At 39.7% G+C, this 21,895-nt stretch overlaps 1 protein-coding gene across 2 annotated transcripts in view; it reads right to left on the minus strand.

Annotated features, from left to right (window-relative positions):
* M1AP (meiosis 1 associated protein) overlaps positions 1–21,895 on the minus strand; it is a 96,795-nt gene that overhangs the window by 29,706 nt on the left and 45,194 nt on the right. For both annotated transcript variants that reach the window (XM_023188046.2, XM_023188047.3), the window contains one exon: positions 20,563–20,731. In XM_023188046.2, the coding sequence (XP_023043814.2) occupies positions 20,563–20,731 (169 nt within the window). The remainder of the gene's footprint in view (positions 1–20,562; positions 20,732–21,895) is intronic.

Here is a 21,895-nt window from a genome sequence, read left to right on the forward strand (position 1 = left end):
TAGCAGCCAGGCACAGTGGCTCATGCCTGTAATCCCAGCACTTTGGGAGGCCAAGGCAGCCAGATCACCTAAGGTTGGGAGTTCAAGACCAGCCTGACCAACATGGAGAAACCCCATCTTTACTAAAAATACAAAAAATTAGCCAGGTGTGGTGGTGCATGCCTGTAATCCCAGCTACTTGGGAGGCTGAGGCAGGAGAATCGCTTGAACCTGGGAGGTGGAGGTTGTGGCAAGCTGAGATCGCACCATTGCACTCTAACCTGGGCAACAAGAGTGAAACTCCGTCTCAAAAAAAAAAAAAAAAAAAAGGTGTTAGCTATGTGATTTTGGGCGAAGTGGAATAGTACAACCTATTTCTTAATAAAGCACTAAAAAGCAAGATGATTATCTATAAATGGCATCCAGTAGGTCCAACAAATATAATTTTCTTCCTTTTCTCTCATCCACAAAATGATGAACTCTTATATGATAATAATATGTTTTCCTTTTTTTTTTTCTTTTTTGAGACGGAGTCTCGCTCTGTCCCCCAGGCTGGAGTGCAGTGGTGCACTCTTGGCTCACTGCAAGCTCCGCCTCCCAGGTTCACACCATTCTCCTGCCTCAGCCTTGGGAGTAGCTGGGATTACAGGTGCCCGCCACCACACCTGGCTAATTTTTTTGTATTTTTAGCAGAGACAGGGTTTCACCGTGTTAGCCAGGATGGTCTCGATCTCCTGACCTCGTGATCCACCCGTCTTGGCCTCCCAAAGTGCTGGGATTACAGGCGTGAGCCACTGCGCCTGACCATATGTTTTCCTTTGTCAATGCTTTTTTCCCCCTTGGTCACTGTTTTCTACTCCTAACTACCATACATAGAACACCAACAACTAGTACGTACTGTGTTCCTCACAAATACAACTAAATGTGCTAAATCTGGGGATCGGGGAGGAGACTTCTCAGATGTTGAAAAATAGCTCCCTCACTGGCAGGGGAGCAGGGCATCCGTGCACCAGATGAACAGGTCACACCAATGTCATGAAATGGAAAGGTTACAGGAGTGAAACGGTGGCCCTTCGTGTTAGGATAGTTAAAGCAGTGAGGAAGGCCTGGTTCACTGCAGCCCAAGCTGTAGCCAGCATTCACGTTGTTTTTGGACTTATCCTGCCCTCCTGTGGCCACAATGGGAAAAAACTAAGAAAGCCAAATGATTGAAGATTAGGTAATACCTGAAGTAGACCCTCTCAGAAAACAGCTTAAAATAGGGTTATAAAATTAAAGTGTGTTTAAAATAGGAGACTTTAACATACATACATGCATACACAATGCCTGTATTTCTCTCTTCACATAAAATGTCAAAAGTAGAGGCCCAGGAAAAGGTGCTCTTGCCCAGTCCTCCACATCTTCCCCTGTGCCACAGGGCCCTAACCTCTAGGCCTGACCTGTTCCTTTCCAAATGACATTCATGAGGCCTGTACTTGGATGTCATGGATGGGCTTCAGACATTCTGAGAACTCCTTGAAATTATATATAATTCATCTGTACATGCATAGATGTATTATGGTAGGGTGGGGGAAGGGGGAAAAGCCCCTAGCTTTTATCGGATTCTCAAAATAGCTCTATGACCCCCAAAAGGTCAAGAACCACTACAGAGACTATAGAGTCACAGTATCTTAGCCTGCCTGGGTCGATTTACAATTAGCTGTCTACTCTCTGAATACAGGATAGTTATAGGATGTTAACAACCAGGGTAACTAATCACAGCAGATAAAGCTTAGTCAGGAACAACAGTGCAGCATCATCCAATCATTGTCTTTAAATCAACACAACATGAGAATAATCTAGCAGCTCACAATGGTGAGGCAGTCGAGCTTGTCTTTCTAAGCTCATTTACCCTATTTGTGGAAGTGATGCTTGGACCCTAGGAAAAAGGAGAAGCCCCTTGAAAAGAGGTGGCAGGGGTGGTGGTAGTGGTTATCAACATGCGAACTCAGTGCAGAGAGGTGAGTGCAGGAATGGACCTAGTGGTGACTACCTTCCTGGAGCCCCAGTCTGTAAGAGGATCAAAATATCACCATAACTGTAATGAGATAGAGAAAATTTATATCCCAGAACTCTTTGCAGAGAGAGAACTGTTGTCATTCATTCATTCATTCGCCTAGTCATTCATTTATTTAGTTTGTCATTCAAGCACTTATTAGTTTACTGTCTTTTATGAGCCAGGCGCTTATTGGTGTCATCAAGAAAAGAGACAAATTGCCTACTTTCGTGACTTACATTCTAGTGAGAGAACAGATAATAAGCAAATAAAATAGAATACAATTTCAGACAATGATAGATACTATGAATAAAAATAAAGGTGTGTGTGTGTGTGTGTGTGTGTGCGTGCACGCGTGCACGCATGTGAATGTTTAGCTTGGCTGGCCAGGGAAGTATTCTCTAAGAAGGTGACAGTTGGGCAGAAACTTGAATGAAGTGAAGTGAGTCATAAAAACATTTGTGCGAAGATTGTTTCTTACAGAGAGATGAGCCAGTTCAAAGGTCTTTAGATGGAAATGAGTTTTTTCTTTTGGGGGATTAGCCAGAAGACTAAAGCAGAATAAAGAAGGAAGTGAGGATGAGCTAATAAGCTGCTGGGGTGAAGGACAGGACCCCCAAAGTGGCACACTCATGTATCAACAGGGTTCACTACACTTGCTTTGAAGAAGGGTGGGTTCCATTATTTGGTATTGCTCAGGAAGTGTGCAAGAATGGGGCAAAGTAAAGCAAGTTCCTTTTTCTTTCTCTTTTTCTTTGCAGCTCTTAGCTTCTAAACAATTGCTGATTTAGCATTTTAAAAATATTTGTTTGAAGGTGTGCCCAAGCTATCAGCTTGTGTGAGGTGCCACATGTCCCAGCCCAGCCTTACCGCTTATGCTTTCCTGTTGTGTGGTGCTGGCAGGCAGTGGGGAAAGAGGGAAGAGGAATCTGGGAGTTCCATGAGCAGAGCTCAAGCAGAGATCCTTCAGCTTGTAGTGGACATGCCCCTATCCCAGCTCTGGTCAGCTACCCAGGGAATTCTATTGTTAGCAGTTGTCCATTCACCTGCCCTCATCAAGCTAATATAGTCTAAGGCAGGCTGAAAAAAATAATTGACTGTTAACTAAAGAACAAATGGTTCACAATGGATGATTTATATTAGGGATGTCCAATCTTTTGGCTTCCCTGGGCCACACTGGAAGAAGATTTGTCTTGGGCCACACATAAAATGCACTAACACTGATGATAGCTGAGGAGCTAAAAAAACAAATCTTATAATGTTTTAAGAAAGTTTATGAATTTGTGTTGGGTTGCATTCAAACCCATCCTGGGCTGCATACAGCCTGCGGGAAGCAGGTTGGACAAACTTGATTTACATAATTTCTGACTAGGGAATAGTGGGTTCTGTTTGGGCTGCTATCACAAAATACCATAAACCAGTTTTTTTCTTTCTTTTTTTTTTTTTTTAACCAAAGCCACTATTTCTCACTGTTTTGGAGGCTGGGAAGTCCAAGATCAAGGTGCTGGCAGATTCAATGCCTGGGGAGGACCTGTTTTTGGTTGATAAACGGCCCCTTCTCACTGTGTCCTCATATGGTGGAGGCGGCAAACAAGCTCCTTAGGGAACATTTTATAAAAGCACTAATCCCATTCAGGAGGATTCTGCCCTCCCTCATGACCTAATCCAGCATTCAAAGGCCCCACCTCCTAATACTATCTCATTGGTGATTAAAGGTTTCAAAGATTAATTTTAGGGGGGGGCGGGATACAACATTCAGACCATAGCAGACTCCCTTAGCTCTAAGATAGGTCTCAAATACTATAGTTTCAAATGTAGTATTTCAGCCTTTAGTAAACAGATGAATTGGGTAAGAAAAAGTTTAGAGAGTGCTTTGGCTGGGAGAGTAGCCTTTTTAGAATCTCTTTTTCTTAGGCTTGTGTGTTTCTAAGAGGGCAGAAGTGGGGACTGCCCTGTGAGAGAAGCTGCACTGCACCCCTCACCTCTGGAGCCACGTAAGTGTTCCTGGATTGCCAATCCCACTTTGAATTGAGTGACTTGCTCTGCCCTGGACAGCCCAGAGAGAAGATATTGCAGGTACGGGAGAGAAGGGCCCTGGTTAAGGCAGGGTATACCTGCCTCTGGCACCAGTTGTAGCACCTTATCTACCTCTGTACCCACTGCACTAGCACGGTGTTTAGCATACAACAGGGGCTCAGTAAACGTTATCTTGAACAGAAGAAACTAGCCAGCCTGGTGCTTACTTTCTCTGTGACCTTAGGCCAGTCACTTCATCTCTTTTTTTTTTTTTTTTTTGAGACAGAGTCTTGCTCTGTCGCCCGGGCTGGAGTGCAGTGGCCGGATCTCAGCTCACTGCAAGCTCCGCCTCCCGGGTTTACGCCATTCTCCTGCCTCAGCCTCCGGAGTAGCTGGGACTACAGGCGCCCGCCACCTCGCCCGGCTAGTTTTTTGTATTTGTAGTAGAGATGGGGTTTCACCGTGTTAGCCAGGATGGCCTCGATCTCCTGACCTCGTGATCCGCCCGTCTCAGCCTCCCAAAGTGCTGGGATTACAGGCTTGAGCCACCGCGCCCGGCTACTTCATCTCTTTAAGCTCAATTTCTCCATCTGTAAAATGGGAATGATAGTAATACCTAGGCTAAGGGTTTACTTGAATATGAAATAATGACACTTGACTCCTGAAAGCAATTTGTGGACTTTAAAGCACCAAGCAACTATAAGGGATGATAGAGTATAAAGCTGCCTCCCAGCTGTCTATGTAGTAGATATGAACATTTTATTCACTAAAAGCCAGTGCCATTTCTTTTGCTGAAAATTTTCTCTTCAACAAATATCTAAGTTGCAGGAAAATATATTTTATCTATGGGTCTCAATGGCTCTATTTTCATTTTATCGGAAAAATACAGCTTATACGCAAAAGAGATGGATCACTATTGATTGAAATATTCCAAAGTCTAAAGTATTTTTTGACATGAGAAACACTAGACTTAGAAGGTATTTTAAAAGTCTTCTTTTTCTACAGAGACTAATACATATATTCTATAAAACAAAAAGCATTTAATGTAAATTGCAATGCAAAATTGAAAAGCTGGGAAGAAATATTGTCATAGGCACTGTGGTGGGAGAGGGAGCAGGGGAAGGGGTTATTTAGAAGTTTGAATCAAGAAGAAAGCAGAGTTAGGAAGGCATTACATCTTTTGACATGACCCAAGAATCACACCAAGCAGTTGTGACTCCTTAATACCTAAGGGAACTGAAAGAAAGAGCTGCCTTGAGGTGAAAATAAAAGTAAGTGGAGCCATGAAAGAAAGGACTTACGTGGGGGAGCTAAGTAGAGTAAGGAAAAGCTAAAGAAGACACTCAAATCAAAGAAAGTCATAAGACATACTCTTTTATTTTTTTGAGATGGAGTCTCACTCTGTCCTCTAGGCTGGAGTGCAGTGGTGCGACCTCGGCTCACTGCAACCTACATCTTACAGGTTCAAGTGCTTTTCCTGCCTCAGCCTCCTGAGTAGCTGGGATTACAGGTGCCTGCCACCACGCCTGCCTAATTTGTGTGTGTGTGTGTGTGTTTATTTTTATTTTTTTTAGTAGAGATGGGGTTTCACCATGTTGGCCAGGCTGGTCTTGAACTCCTGACCTAAGTGATCCGTCCACCTTGGCCTCCCAAAGTGCTGGGATCACAGGCATGAGTCACCGCACCCAGCCCTAAGACATATTCTTAAAAAAATTGTAGATAGACTGTATAACAGCTGTGCAAGAGACTCTGTGTATATATATATGCATTTTTGTAGATCGGCGGGTGTATCTTCAGGGTATTACGTTCCTAGCACTGGGGCTGGTGACTTCTAGGGATAGAAGTAAAACACATATGTAATTTTGTGTTTAAAAATAAACACATGCCACTTCTATTGGTGTTATACTTTTTAACTTTTGCCAATCTAATAATGGGTAGGAAATAATATTTTGGTATAGTATTAATTATCATTTCTCTAATTATGGGTGAGGTTGAACACATTTTCATGTTTAAGGACCATTTAAAAATCTGTTTCTGAATTATGTGTTAATGACTTTTGTCCATTTTTCTCTAGTGTTTTTGATCTTTTACTCCTCAGTTTTAAAGTGTTCTTTATATATTAGTGATATTAGCCTTTTTTTTTCCCATGGCATAAATTGCAAATACGTTCTCCTGGTTTTTCAGTTGTCTTTTGACATTGTTTATGGTACTTTCTGTCATGCCAAAGATTTTTATTTTCATATAGTTAAATAAATAAATCTTTTCTTTATTGTACTTGGATTCTGAATCACAGTTAGATGACCTTTATCTATGCTGAGATTATAAAGAAATTCATCAATGTTTTCTTTTAATACTTTTCATATTATTATTTACATTTGGATTCCTGGTCCATTTGGAATCTTTTCCAGATGGCTAACCAGTTTTGCCTGCATTACTTTTTGAGCAAGTTCATCTCTGCCTTAGTGATTTGAGATGTCTCCTTTATCCTATGCTAAATTAATATCTATATTTGTGCCTCTTTCTGGACCTTGAATATGTATATAGTTGTGTCTCAATCAATTCTTGCACTGTACTAACTAATGCTCTAGTGCTGGGTATATGATGGGGCTGATTTCAGACAGAGAAGTGGCCAGATTGTCCCCAGATTGGGTAATGGCAACATAAGTCATTTGCCAAGTAAAGCAGTGGTGTCAAGCATGTTAGGGGATCGGGAATGAGGAGAGAAGAGGTGAGATTTAATCAGAACTTCTTTTAAGCAAAAATCTCCTAAAGAGAGAGAGTGAGAGATATGATAGAGAACTTGAGCTTATTGAGCTGAACAGAAGGCAGAAAAGGAGGTAAAAAGAAAGAACCAAAATGAAGAAAAGTAAATAAGGGAATTCCAGTCTGGTTAGGTTCCAGTACCCAACAAACTGATTTTCTTGTAAAAAACAGCTATAAACTCTGAACAATATTTATTTTATTTTATTTATTTATTTTTTTGAGACAGAGACTCATTCTGTCACTCTGGCTGGAGTACAGTGGTGCAATCTTGACTCACTGCAACTTCCACCTTCCAGACTCAAGTGATTCTCATGCTTCAGCCTCCTGAATAGCTGGGACTACAGGTGTGTACCACTGCATCTGGCTAAGCTTTATACTTTTGGTAGAGACAGGGTTTCACCATGTTTGCCAGGCTGGTCCTGAACTCCTGGCCTCAAGTGATCTGCCTGCCTCAGCCTCCCAAAGAGCTGGGATTACAGGTGTGAGACCCTGCGCCTGGACCGAACAATATTTAAAAATCAACTACCTGGAGGCTCTGCAGAGTGAACAAAAGTAGACAGACTTTGGAGAGGAGTTGAAACTTGAAGTAACCAAGTAAACCAGCAAGGAATGAGTTCCCCATTTTTTGCACTTTCTAAGAGTGACTGCAGTCACAGTAGTGTGGAGGCAGCTAAAAATTGGAAAGGAAAGCCTTTGTCTTTCACTAGCATTGCCAGGGTAAGGAGTCTGGGGCAACCAGGACCTCCAGAGAGTGAGGAAGAAATCCATGAAATGAGAGAGCCAGAGCCGGAGTGCCCTAAATTATGTGTTTAAACTTGGCCTAGGTAAATAGCTGATTGGACCTTGCACTGTACACATACGGGGTGAACTGAAAGCAGCTTACAGTTTAGGCTTAAAGATTGAGACTAAGATCTGAAGTCCCTGCTCACTGCAGGCACAACAGGTTGTAGTTTGAGTTTAACTGAGTTAATTGTCTGAAAAATAAACACTTTTCAGAGCAATATAATAGAATCCAGAGTCTTTATAACGCAATGTTCACAAAATACAACCCAAATGTTTTGGCATACTGAGACAGAAAACTATGACTCAGTCTCAAAGGAAAATATAAGTCAACAGATGCAAACCCCAAGATGACAGAGATGTTGGATTTATCAGGCAAGTATTTTAAAATAGCATAATTAGAATTTGCTCAATGAAGAATGGAAAATATGTTCATAATAAATGAAAAGATAGGACAATACTAACCAACCAAGCAAAAAGTCACAGTCTTGGGCTGTGCAGAACAATTTAAAAAGATTTAACATTTGGGTAATTGAAGTCCTAGAAAGAGAGAGAGAAAGAATGAGGCAGACAAAAAACAAACAAAAAAAAAAAAGGCAGAAAATTTCCTAAGTTGGGTTAAAGATATAAATTTACAGGCTGGGCACAGTGACTCATGCCTGTAATCCTGGCATTTTCAGAGGCCAAGGCGGGAGGATTGCCTGAGCCCGGGAGTTTGAGATCAGCCTGGGCAACATGGTGAAACCTCATCTCTACCAAAAAAATTACAAAAATTAGCTGGGTATGGTAGCACGAGCCTGTGGTCCCAGCTACTTGGGGGGCTGAAGTGGGAGGATCACCTGAGCCCAGGAGGTAGAGGCTGCAGTGAACTGTTATCACACTACTGCACTCCAGCCTGAGTGACACAGTGAGACCCTATCTCAAAATAAAAAAGATAATCAATTTTCAGATTCACGAGGCTCAGGGAACCCCAAATAGGATGAATTAGAAGAAATTCACACCTAAACACATCATCGTCAAGCTGCTGAATAATAAACGTAAGAGAAATTTCTTGAAAGTGCTAGAAAAAATTATCCTTTACATACAGAGAAAAATGAGTTAGGGACTGCAACTTTTGATCAGAAACCATGAAAGGCCAGAAGACAGTGGAACAACATCAAGCAGTCTTCCCACCTCAGCCTTCCAAGTAGCTGGGACTACAGGTGTGCACCACCACACCCGGCTAATTTTTTTGATTTTTTGTAGATGAAGTCTCACTATGTTGCCCAGGCTGGTCTTCAACTCCTGAGCTCAAGCAATCCTCCCTGCTTGGCCTCCCAAAGTGCTGGGATTACAGGTATGAGCCACCATGCCTGGCCCTCTTAAGTTCTTTAAAATATGTTCTTTAAGTTCTTTAAAACATGTTTGCTTAAAGGTAAAACTTTTTTTTTTTTTTTTGAGACAGGGTCTTACTCTGTCACTCAGGCTGGAGTGCAGTGGCGTGATCATGGCTCACTGCAGCCTTGACCTTCCAGGCTCAAGTGATCCTCCCGTCTCAGCCTCCCGAGTAGCTGTGATTACAGGTGCACACTACCATGTCAGGTTAATTTTTGTATTTTTTTGTAGCGATGGGGTTTCACCATGTTGCCCAGGCTGGTCTTGAACTCCTGAGCTCAAGAGATCTGCCTGTCTTGGCCTCTCAAGGTGCTGGGATTATAGGCTAAAGCAAAGATTTCAACACTTTCTTGTGGAGTTTATGTAGATGTAATACACGTGACAATTTAACATGAAAGATAGTGTACGTGAATGGGAGCAGTAAATGGACTTAACAGCAAGTTTTCTATATTTTACATGAAATGGTACTATATATATTAATTCTGAGTAGGCTGTAAAATAATTTTTAAAATACATTTTAATTCCCACAAGGTCTTTATATTTTATGTGAATATTGTAATCCTGAGGTTTCTATATTTTATATTAAATGGTATTATATTGACTCTAAGTAGACTGTAAAAAGTTAGGTATATATAATGTAATCCATAGGGAAACCACAAAAAGTGCAAAGATGAATGGCTAAATGACAATAGACAAATTAACATGAAATTAAAGAATATTTAAATAATCTAAAAGAAAGCAGGAAAGCAGGGAAGAAAAATGAAAAACAGGACAAAGAGAAAATGAAATGGTAGACCTGAGTCCAACTATAAGAATATGTATGGTAAATGTTAATGGACTCTACATTCTAAATAAAAGCCAGAGATGATCAGAATAGACATAAAGCAAGACCCAGCTATATGCTGTCTAAAAGAGAGAGACTTTAAGTATAAAGACATAAATGAGTTGAAAGTAAATGGATGGGAAAAGATAAACCATAAAAACAGTAAGACGGCAGGGTGCGGTGGCTCACGCCTGTAATCCCAGCACTTTGGGAGGCCAAGGCAGGTGGATCACGAGGTCAAGAGATTGAGACCATCCTGGCTAACATGGTGAAACCCTGTCGGTACTAATAATACAAAAAATTAGCTGGGCTTGGTGGTGGGCGCCTGTAGTCCCAGATACTCATGAGGCTGAGGCAGGAGAATGGTATGAACCTGGGAGGCGGAGCTTGCAGTGAGCCGAGATCACACCACTGCACTCCAGCCTGGGTAACAGAGTGAGACTCTGTCTCAAAACAACAACAACAACAAAACAGTAAGACCCAAGATAAATAAAAACATATATCCACATAAAGATTTGTGTACAAACATTCATAGCAGCTTTCTTCACAACAGTCAAAAACTGGAAGCAATAGAAATATCCATTAATATGTAAATGTTTAAACAAAATATGACACATTCATGCAATATACCACTACTCAGCAATAAAAAGAAAACTCACTACTGATATAAACAACATGGACGAATCTCAAAATCTGAATTAAAAAATATAAATACAAAAGGTGTGTGTACTTCAGGATTCCACTTACACAAAATACAGACTAATCTACAGACAAAAAGCAGATAAGTGGTCTTACCTGGGGCTGGAGGGATGGATGGAATGTAAAGTGGCAAGAAAAATCTTTTTTGAGGATGAGGGAAATGTTCTGTATCTTGATTGTGATGATGATTTGTGGGCATATACATTGGTCAAAATTCACTGAATTGTATACTTTGAATGGATGCAACTTACGGTATGTAAATTAATCCCCAATAAAGGAAGGAAAGGAAACATTTTTTAAATTCCAATTTTTAAATAATTTTATATTTTCTACTGAACTCAAAAAATTATTTAACTCAAGTTTTAAAGAGAACAATTTGCTATTTTTCTGAGACCATGACTTCTGTTAATGAAATAAACAAATATCTCTCTGTATTAAAAATCTTTAGGTAATAAATACAACAGTGGTTCTAATTTAGTCTTAACACCAGAGGGAAATGACTTTAATGCAGTTATCAAAGGCAGACACAATGAAGATACCGAAAGGGAGAAAATCAGTATCTGTTCTGACAATTGCACTGAAGCATAGAAGAGGCTCCCTACCTGCCTCCAGCCCTTTTTTTTCCTGGCATTCTTTAGGAAGCAATAAATTTTTATCTTCTATGTTTGGGTTGTTAATATTTGGTGTTTCCTGAGAACACATATGGAGAAAATACCTTTCCAAAAGAGCTTGACATTGATCCCTGGCAAAGTCTAGGAGGAAATACTAAACAGATGGTTTGCGAGCACTTAGAAAGGGAACCTGATATCCTTGTGTATGACTGAGAGATGTAGACTAGCTGACAGCATCATTAGGTTGATTTGTAACTGGCTGAATGACTTACATACCCAGTGAGTGCAGACTGCTGTCAACCTGCACAGATGCCCTCTGGATGCCAAAGTTATCGATCTCAGTGGCTATTGTAGTTTTGGCATATTTATTACCTAGTCATTCTTCATAAAGCTATTGTAAAATTTTTATTGTATGCAAATACATGCAATAAAAATGTAAGCTATGAAGCACAACAACAAAAGCGAACACTCATGAATCCTTTATTTAACTTCAGATGTAGAACATCATCAGTACTCCTGAGATATCTACATGCTTTTCCCTAATCTTCTCCAGAAGAAATCTTGCCACACTGACTTTTATTTTTATCATCTTTCTTTTTAAAAGTAGTTTTGTGGCTGGATGCAGTGGCTCACACTTGTAATCCCAGCACTTTGGGAGGCCAAGGTGGACAGATCACTTGAGGTCAGGAGTTCAAGACCAGCCTGGCCAACATGGTGCAACCCTGTCTCTACTCAAAATACAAAAATTAGCCAGGCGTGGTGGCATGTGCCTGTAATCCCAGCTACTCGGAAGGCTGAGGCAGGAGAATGGCTAGAGCCTGGGAGGCGGAGGTTGTGGTGAGCTGAGACTGCATCACCGCACTCCAGCCTGGGCGATAGAGCGAGACTCCATGTCAAAAAACAAATAAATAAATAAAAGTACTTTTGTTACTTTAAATAACACTTTATAATTTTAGCTTTGAGCTTTATAAATAAATGTCATACAGTATACACTGTATCTGTTTTTTTCCTCAATATTGAAAAGATTCATTCACATTGTTATGTATAGCTGTGGCCCATTTGTTTTCAAAAATGTATGCTATTCCACCAAACATTCCTTGTAATATTTATTCTGTATATCAACTAACTTTTTTTTTTTTTTTTTTTTGAGACAGAGTCTTGCTCTGTCATCCAGGCTGGAGTGCAGTGGTGTGATCTTGATTTATTGCAGCCTTGACCGCCTGGGCTCAAGTGATCCTCCTGCCTCAGATTCCTGAGTAGCTGGGACTACAAGTGCATGCCACCATGCCTGGCTAATTTTGTTTATTTTTTGTAGAGATGAGGTCTCACTATGTTGTTGAGGCTGATCTTGAACTCTTGGGCTCAAGTGATCCTCCTGCCTTGGCCTCCCAAAATGCTAGGATTATAGGCATGAGCCACCACACCCAGCCATTTTCATGTATATTTTGATGAACCGAAATTCTTCATTTTAATGTAATTATACTTACCAATCTTTTGTTATAAGGGCCGGGCGCGGTGGCTAATGCCTGTAATCCTAGCCCTTTGGTAGGCCGAGGCGGGCATATCACCTGAGGTCAGGAGTTTGAGATCAACCTGGTCAACATGGTGAAACCCTGTCTCTATTAAAAATACAAAAAATTAGCTGGGCATGGTGATGCACACCTGTAATCCCAGTTACTTGGGAGGCTGAGGCAGGAGAATTGCTTGAACCCAGGAGGCGGAGGTTGCAGTGAGCTGAGATCATGCGACTGTAGTCCAGCTTGGGTGACAGAGACTCCTTCAAAAATCTTTTATTTTGTGATTAGCAAACTTCATGTCTCATTTAGGAAACGCTTCTTCCTCTTCCCCAATCCCTGTCATGAAAATTTTCTCCTATACCTTTTTTTTAAAGTTTTACATTTTACTTTTCACATTGAAGTCTTTAATCCATCTAAAAACATTATTATAAATGGTGTGAGGTAGGAATATTTTTTCCTATATGGAATATTGATAGTTTCAATATGACTTAATGGCTAAATCCATCCTTTTTACACTTCTCTGCCACGTCAGCCAAGCCACATATCAAGTTTTCATGTGGCTGTTTCCGGACTTCTCTAATCTATTCCAGTTTGGACAATTTGTCTGTTCCTATGTAAATACGACACTATCTTAATTAGAATAGCTTTATAAACCATCTAAACATCTGGTAAGGCAAACCCCTAGCCTTAATATGTATCTTTACTTCTAATATATAGAATATATATATTCTCTCTCTATATATAATATATAATACACACAGACACACATACACGAATCAGCTTGTCAAGTTCATCTAAAAACTCTGACAGGATTTTTTTTTTTTTTTAAGAGATGGAGTCTTGCTCTTACCCAGGCTGGAGTGCACTGATGAGATCATAGCTCACTATAACTTTAAACTCCTGAGCTCAGGAGATCCTTCCTCCTCAGCCTGCCTAAACATTTTTTGTAGAGAGAGGGTTTTGTTATATTGCTCAGGCTCAAACTTCTGACCTCAAGCTATCCTCCCACCTCAGCCTCTCAAAGTGCTAGGATTACAAGTATGAGCCATCACACCTGGCCCTGAACTGTTGATCTCTATTGCTCTTTTCAACTGAAGCAGTATAGAGAAGAGTTAAGCATGGGGGCATTGGAGCCACACTGCTTGGATGTGAATCCTTTTCTGTCTCAACTGAAAAACCCTGGGAAAGTTATTATAGACAAGAAAATATGCCTTGGTTTTTTCATCTAGATAAACAAGGATTAAATAAGATAATATATAGAAACTATTTGGAACAGAAAGTATTTGAACAGTAAGTATTCAATAAAATGTTGCTGTAATTATGATCTAAAAACAAATGTTAGAATATTAAGAGACTGTGGCTTTAGTTCACATATCTTTTCCTCAAGGCTCAGAATTTATTTAAAAACAAAATAAGTTAGCAGCATTATTCCCATGATTTATGGCTCTTCTATGGGGTTAACCTTGGTTGCTAGAATTGGCAGGTTCTCCTCTATCCTAAAATATATGATGAAGATCCAGCATTAGGGATCTGCTCTGGGGTTGTAGGGTTGGCTTATATGTAAAGAGGACATTTAAGGACAAAGAAAGCATCTGGCTTTCCCTGTGAGAGGTATATCTCTTCTTATCTCTATTTCTTGAACCAACAGTTCCTAGTTCTCCTTCAAGAGGAAAAGAGGAAAGAGGAACAAAATAGAGAATGAACAGCAAAGAAAGGCTATGAGAACTATGGAAAAAATTTTATAATATTATGTTACATGAAAACAAAAAATTATATACATGAATTATAACTATGTAACATAAACATGAGTGAACAACTGAGCAGCAATGTGCAAAAACAAAAGTGCAATGAGATGGTGAAATGAGTAATTTTAAATTAAAAATTATAGTCATATTCTTAATAAAATATGAATTATTAGAGCTTGAAATTTTCTCAGTAAAAGGCATATATAAGAAGGACTTCTACTACTATTAATATCAGTAGATGACATTTATTTGTTTGTGCCAGGCACTGTTATAAGTGCTTTCTTTCCATGTAAGTTGTATTTAATCATCACAAAAATCCCATAAGGTAGCTATTATTTTACAAATGAGCTTTATAAAATAGCTTATTTATTTTAAAATAAGCTATTTTATAAAGCTCTATTTTATAAATGAGAAATTTGTGGAATAGTTAAATTAACTTGTTCAAGATTACATAGTTCTAGAGTAAAATGTAAAAACCCAAAAGGACAGTTAAATAAATGATGATTAATTCATACATTGGAATATTTCATAGCTATGAAAAGGAAGGTGTTAGATCTCTATGTGCCAATATGGAAAAATCCTAGATAAATAGCTAAATGTAAAAAAAGCAGAGCAGTTGGTATGGTATAGTCTCATTTTTTGTCAAAGTAAAAAATATCAATAACAATGTTACATGTATATCAGTATATGTGCATGTGTAAGGAGGGCAATTCAGTAGAATGTGTCCTACAGTGTTGATGGTAGTTATCTCTGGAGGCTTGAATTTTGGTCATTTTGAACTGTTTCTATTATGCCTCTATAATATTTACATTTGTATAATGCATAATAAAAAATATTAAAATAGCCAGGCAAAAGCTACTACAAACAGCACTGGACAGGATCTTTCAGCAAAATTTTAAAATAAAGAATAAAATGAAAAAGACCAGGAACAAATTAAAGGAAGTCCCATTTATACAGTTAGAAGAAAATATATAATAGGTTATATGGTTAAAATTTACAGAAAACCTTACCTAATGTGGATGCAATTTAAAGTTAACCTTTCCATATTAGATCCTGTTAAGGAACTTTCTAAAATGTGAGTCTACTTTCTTAATTTCTGAATTCATTCTTTTTTGATGATCCTGGATCTTGCAGGGTCTCTAAGTAATTTTTGTGATAATTAGTTCTCACTGTGCAGAACTATACTAAAGTAGGCAGAATTTAGATTGATCAAAGGACATACTCTCATAGTTATTTTATAAATGAATCTGCAATATCAACATTTGCTTTTGACTTAGTTCTCTCTGAAAAGTGGAGTATAGATAATTTGTATTTAGTGGATGATCATTGCTATTGGAGTAAAAGAATTATAACTAGGTTAAGAAGTGTTTGAATCAATTCATGATATTCACAAGTTATTGAGGGAAGCTATGGTTGTTTGGGACATATCCCTAACTATTTTAGCTGATGTCACAGAGGTTGACCCCAACCACTCACAAATCATTTGTTGTTTTTTTTTCAATCATTCATGTGTTTTGTCAAGAAATATTTATTGAGAATCTACTGTGTGCCAGGTGGAGTGATAAGCATTAGTGATAGAAAGATATATAAGACACAGTCTTAGTTCCAGGTAACTGAGAGTTCACTTGAGACCTGGCCATTAAAAACAAATCTCAGAAATATAACAAACCATCCATATACAAAAATTTTCAAAAACATTAATAAAGTATAGCTAACTTTTATGGAGCACTTACATGATCTCATTTAATTCCCACAACTACTACATGGGGTAGGAATAACTGAGGCTTAGTGAGGCTAAATACCTTGTCCAAAGTTGCACACCTAGAAAGTCATAGAAACTGCAGTTTAGACTTGGGCAACCTAATTTTGGAGCACCCATCCTTCTGAGAATGAGAGAAGCTGCTGTTGCTAATGTCTTGATAACAACACCGAGATGAATTAAAACACTAAGGGAATAAAATAATTAATTATGAGGAAAGCACAGGCAAACTAGGAAGATTTTGAGCAATGAGTCATATACACTTAACCCACAAAGAGAAATTACAAGCTATTTATGGGAGGATGCATTATTCAGAAGCAAATGGGAAGTTACTGGAAGAATCTTCGGCACTGACACAGGTAGAAAGCTGTTTTCCTGCATTTAAAAGCTCTTCTATACAATGCTAGCCACTAACTATTCTAAAGAAAGGCATCAGGCAGCCTTAGTGTACTCTAAGCTCTATGCCATTAGAGACATAACAAGTTCTTTCTGGTGACAGTCACAGAAGGCAGAAAAGAACACAGTCCATGCCTGATCTCTCGTTGGCCAAAGAGAGAGAAAAAGAGCTTCTCTCTCACAGATTCATTTTGAGAACCCAATGAGAAGGGCTCTGACTGGTGGCCTAGGGAACTATGATTGCCTCAACCTGCGTCATGACCCATTCTGTGACCAGGAAGGTGGTGGTGTTACCGGAGAAAGGGGATACAGAGGATGCCAGACTGACCAAGAGTAGCCCCCATGGGTATCAAAGTCATTGATTCACTCAGCAAATATGTACTGATAATGCAGGATATACACCAGGACACAGAAATGAGTAAGACAAGTTCTAATGCCAAGGTGCTTACAGTTTAATGTAGAGGGAAAAGATATCGAGTAGTTTACAATTTAGGCGAGAAGACACAATTATTGCACAAATAAAGCAATGGTGAACGATTCTACATGCTATATAAGTGGTAAATTGCATGGTAGAGAACACAAGTGATGTGGTTGTTCTAAGAAGTGATGTAGTTGTTCTAAGAAGAGGAAAATCAATATAGTAGTAATGAACTTGAATTTGGATTTAAGGAATGAGTAGGGTTTGTCTGGAAGAGAACAGAGGAAGGAATTCAGAGGGAAGAAGAGGGAATTCAGAGGAAAAGACTGCTATGAGTACAGGGATGGAGATAGAAAGGACAGTCAGTGAAGAGACAGGAGTGGACACGGTGAGAGCTCATGAATCACACGGCTAAGGCTGGTTGCCTTCCCTCCCCTGCCAGAACAATGTCAGTGGCTGCATGATGGTGGAAGGATCTACATGTGTCAGAATCTGACAGGAACCACACCCTTAGTTACCAACCCTCCCTCCTACCTAATTAGAGGGAGATGAGATAGGAGGGGGAGGAAGAGTGAAGTCATCCGCATGGGACCAGAAAGAGATCGACGGTATCAGAACAGTGGCCACTTCTATGTGTGCACAACCATGGAAAAGGCCAGTACAGCCCAAAAGGACTGAAGGAAGGTGAACTGTAACTTGAGTGTTGGATGAATTAAAACTGGTCCAAAAACCTTTGAACTCCATAATTTAGAGATCTCTACTTGACTTCGTGACTAAAATATTTTCATACATTTCCACTGCCTTAGAATGAAATCCAAATGTTCTAGCATGGCAGAGATGGTCATTTTCATCTAATCCTTGCCTACCTTTAACCCTCACTCCCACCTCTGCCTGACAGGCTCTGGTGTAGGGAATCATGGGCATTTCTCATGGGCACATCTTGCTTTTCGTATCTCTGGGTCTCCTTTTTGAGTGGCCCTTTTCCTCTTTCTCTGCTTAGCTAATTCCTACTTGTCTTCCAAGACAGTGGTCCCCAGACTTTTTGACATGATGGGCTGGTTTCATGGAAGACAATTTTTCCACAGATGGGTGGGTGGAATGGTTTTGGGATGAAACTGTTCCACCTCTGATCATCAGGGATTAATCAGATTACCATATAAGAAGCACACAATTTAGATCCCTCACGTGCACAGTTCACAATAGGATTTGCTCTCCTATAAGAATCTAATGTCACAGCTGATCTGACAGGAGGTGGAGCTCAGGCAGTAATGCTCACCTGCCACCACCCTTCCCTCCCCTCCTGCTGTGTGACCCAGTTCCTAACGGGCCACAGATGGTACCAGTTCATGGCCTGGGTGTTGGAGACCCCTGCTCTAAGACACAGTTTGAATATTTCTTCTTCTAGGAAGTGTAGGATTGTGGGTAACTTAGATTTACTTATTTGTGCTTATTTGCAGTTTTAATTTGTAATAAACATGAATATTTTTCAGTACGTAAATATCAAGGAAAATGTCGTTAAGGTAAACAGAGTGACTGGAACAAGGGGAAAGACCACTACGTAGGACCACTCCACGCTTTCTCTCCAAAGAAATCCTAGGAGGTAATTCAAAAATAAAAGTCTGGCCAGGTGTGGTGGCTCACGCCTCTAATCCCAGCACTTTGGGAGGCCAAGGCGGGTGGATCACCTGAGGTCAGTTCGAGACCAGCCTGGCCAACATGGTGAAAGAAAGTCAAAACTAGACTTTTTTTCCCCCATGGGGTTAGCAAAGATAAAAAAACAAACAAGGATAATTCCTAATAGGAAAGTCTTATTTACTATTGGTGGAAGTGTGAATTGGTATGATCTTTTTGGAGAGTTTTTTGGCAATAACTGTCAAAAATGCATTTATTGTTTTACCTCCTAGTAACTTTATTTCTAGAAATTCATTCCACAGAAAACATCCTCACAAATGCACAGTTATACACATAAACAGGAAAGGCTACATAATTTGTGGGCTCAGAGCAAAATGAAAATGCAGAGCCCTTTGTTCAAAAAGCAGGAAAAAAGTGCCATCGACAATACTAAAATATAAAACTTTTTCCTTTTCCTTTTTCCCATGATCTCTTTCTTAAGACATCATGGTGTGTGTGTATGTGTGTGTGCGTGTTGTTTTTTAATTGTGGTAAGAACACCATGCATGAAATCTACCCTTTTAACACATTTTTACATGTACAGTAGTACAGTATTGTTAATTCTAGGTATAATGTTGTATAGCAGATATCTAGAACTTATTCATCCTTTTCATCATGACATGGTTTTTAAAAGTTTGCTGCCGGGTATGGTGGCTCACGCCTGCAATCCCAGCACTTTGGGAGGCCGAGGCAGGCGGATCATGAGGTAAGGAGATAGAGACCATCCTGCCTAACACAGTGAAACCCTACTAACACAGTGAAACCCTACTAAAAACACACAAAAAATTAGCCGGGCCTGATGGCAGGTGCCTGTAATCCCAGCTACTCGGGAGGTTGAGACAGAAGAATGGTGTAAACTCAGGAGGCAGAGCTTGCAGTGAGCCGAGATAATGCCACTGCACTCCAGCCTGGGCGACAGAGCGAGACTCCATTTAAAAAAAAAAAAACAAACGAGTTTGCTATTAATGTCACACTTCCTCAGCTGGCACCAGATACTTGCCAAGCAGCTTAGTGCAGACCCTCACAAGTGTCTGGGCAACTCAACACAAAAGGAAAGTGTGCTGGACCTTGACCCAGGTGTCCAGGCCTCTGCCCAGCAGGGGGAACAGAGGCCAGCAGTGGTCACTGGATGGATGGTGAGTTGGCAAATGAGTGAGGTGTCCACTATGGAGTGGTGGGAAGGAAGCAGGAGGCAGGGCATGTGTGAGCCAAGGCTCAAAGCTCCTGGTGTATGCTCTATTGTTCCATCAAACTGCACAAATTCAAAGATAAAATTATTAAGAATTTTAAGACAGAAGCCATAGGACATTAAATCTCAAGCATGGGGGTCTTTCTGTACTTAGGAGCCTATGTGACTCCCCTGGTCATTAGCCCATGAAGCCAGCCCTGCATATGAGTCTGTTCATACAGCACTATTTATAATAGCAAAATGTAATAAAACAATTGTTTACATTAGTGATTAAACAAATAAATTATGGTAAAATGACACAATAAAAAACCAGGTAGCCATTAAAAAAATGAGTCTGATCTGTAAACACTGACACAGCTGTCCAACACACATGAACAAAGAAGGTTTCAGTAAATTAATTGTGTATGTGCATGTATGTATCTATAAAATATTAAGGGTGTTAATTAAAATATTGTGTGTGTGTGTGTGTGTGTGTGTGTGTATAAAAGAATGTTAGAAGGGCTAGCCCAATCCCCTCAAAGTGATTAGGGGAGAAAGGAATTTTTACTTTTTATACCCATAAAATTTTAGTTTTCATTATTAGGATATATTGTTTCTGAAATAAAATGATTATTAAAAAATTCAACTCCAACATCTAGAAACATCTGTCTGAACCTCAATGAAATCTACTGGCTTCATTTACCATTTAACAACACAAAAAGACCATGGTAAATAATCTTTCTGACTTGTAAAAGACTGCTCATTAAAATTCTTACCATTCTTTTTACTTTGTTAAAAAAATTCTTACCATCATTGCTGGGATCCTCAACAGGAGACACTGAGTCCACATGCTCTAGGATTCCCTTTGTGACCTCAACGACCTGAAGCCTCCTGACTCTGGCTAGGTCTGTATCTTTCAATCCTTCCTCCAATTGTTTGACCACCTCTTTTCCAGGCTGAGAAGTCAGAATAGTAATCTGAAAATAAATCCAAGAATCAATGTGTCTATTCTCCCTGATGTACTGAGTGAAGAACATAACAGTTCCTACCTGGAGGATAAATACAGCATAAGTCTGTGGTGGTGGCTATTGTGTTTAATGCAAAAAGGATTTGGTTGTAACTTAAAATCAAATTTTATCTGACAGATTCTTGTGGGACAGGTTATCACAAGACCTTTCCAATCAGGCTGAGCTGACCCCAGAAAGTGACTGGTGAAACCATATTTGTGTTTTAGTCTTTTAAGATTGCTTGAGCCACTAGGAGCCTCTCATGGCTCAAAACACTTAGATTTTACAAGGTGACAAAATAAGATTCTTAAATTTTACACACTAAATGTATACCAAATATTAGAGAGCCTATATGCTCCTTTCTCTTAGTGATGCTTCCATCTCACATTCTCAGACTAATTTATCTCCTTGCTGGATCCACTCGAGCTATTTCTTTTGCTCTTTTGACTCTAAAATGTACTTATCCTTGATCAATATATCTCACTTGAAGGAATATTCAGGTGTCTGTATACAATTTGAATGTTTTACTCTACCTGAATGAACACAGTATATATATACAGTCTCACTCTGTTGCCCAGGTTGGAGTGCAATGGCGCACGCAATCTTGGCTCACTGCAACCTCCGCCTTCTGGGGTCAAGTGATTCTCCTGCCTCAGCCTCCAGGGTAGCTGAGATTACAGGCACATGCCACCACACCCAGGTAATTTTTTATTTATTTTTAGTAGAGACAGGGTTTCACCATGTTGGTTAGGCTGGTCTCAAACTCCTGACCTCACGATCCGCCCGCCTTGGCCTCCCAAAGTACTGGGATTACAGGCGTGAGCCACCATGACTGGCCACTCTATATTATTATTAGCAGTTTCCTCTTGAACTTTTAAACTCTGGAAGGTAATCATTAAACGTATGCAATTCTCATTTGTAGTTAGACGTTTTTGATCCATGAAGAGGGATGTAGATTAAAGCACTATTACTATTATTTTAAAAGACTTAATTTTTTTGAGAAGTTTTAGGTACACAGCAAAACTGAAAGGAAGGTACAGAGATAGCCCATATATCCCTTGTCCCACATATACATGGCTTCCCTCACTATCAGTATCTTCCACCAAAGTCGTTGCAATTGCTGAACCTATACTG

This window comes from Piliocolobus tephrosceles, chromosome 15, assembly GCF_002776525.5.
Source record: "Piliocolobus tephrosceles isolate RC106 chromosome 15, ASM277652v3, whole genome shotgun sequence".
Lineage (NCBI taxonomy): Eukaryota > Metazoa > Chordata > Mammalia > Primates > Cercopithecidae > Piliocolobus > Piliocolobus tephrosceles.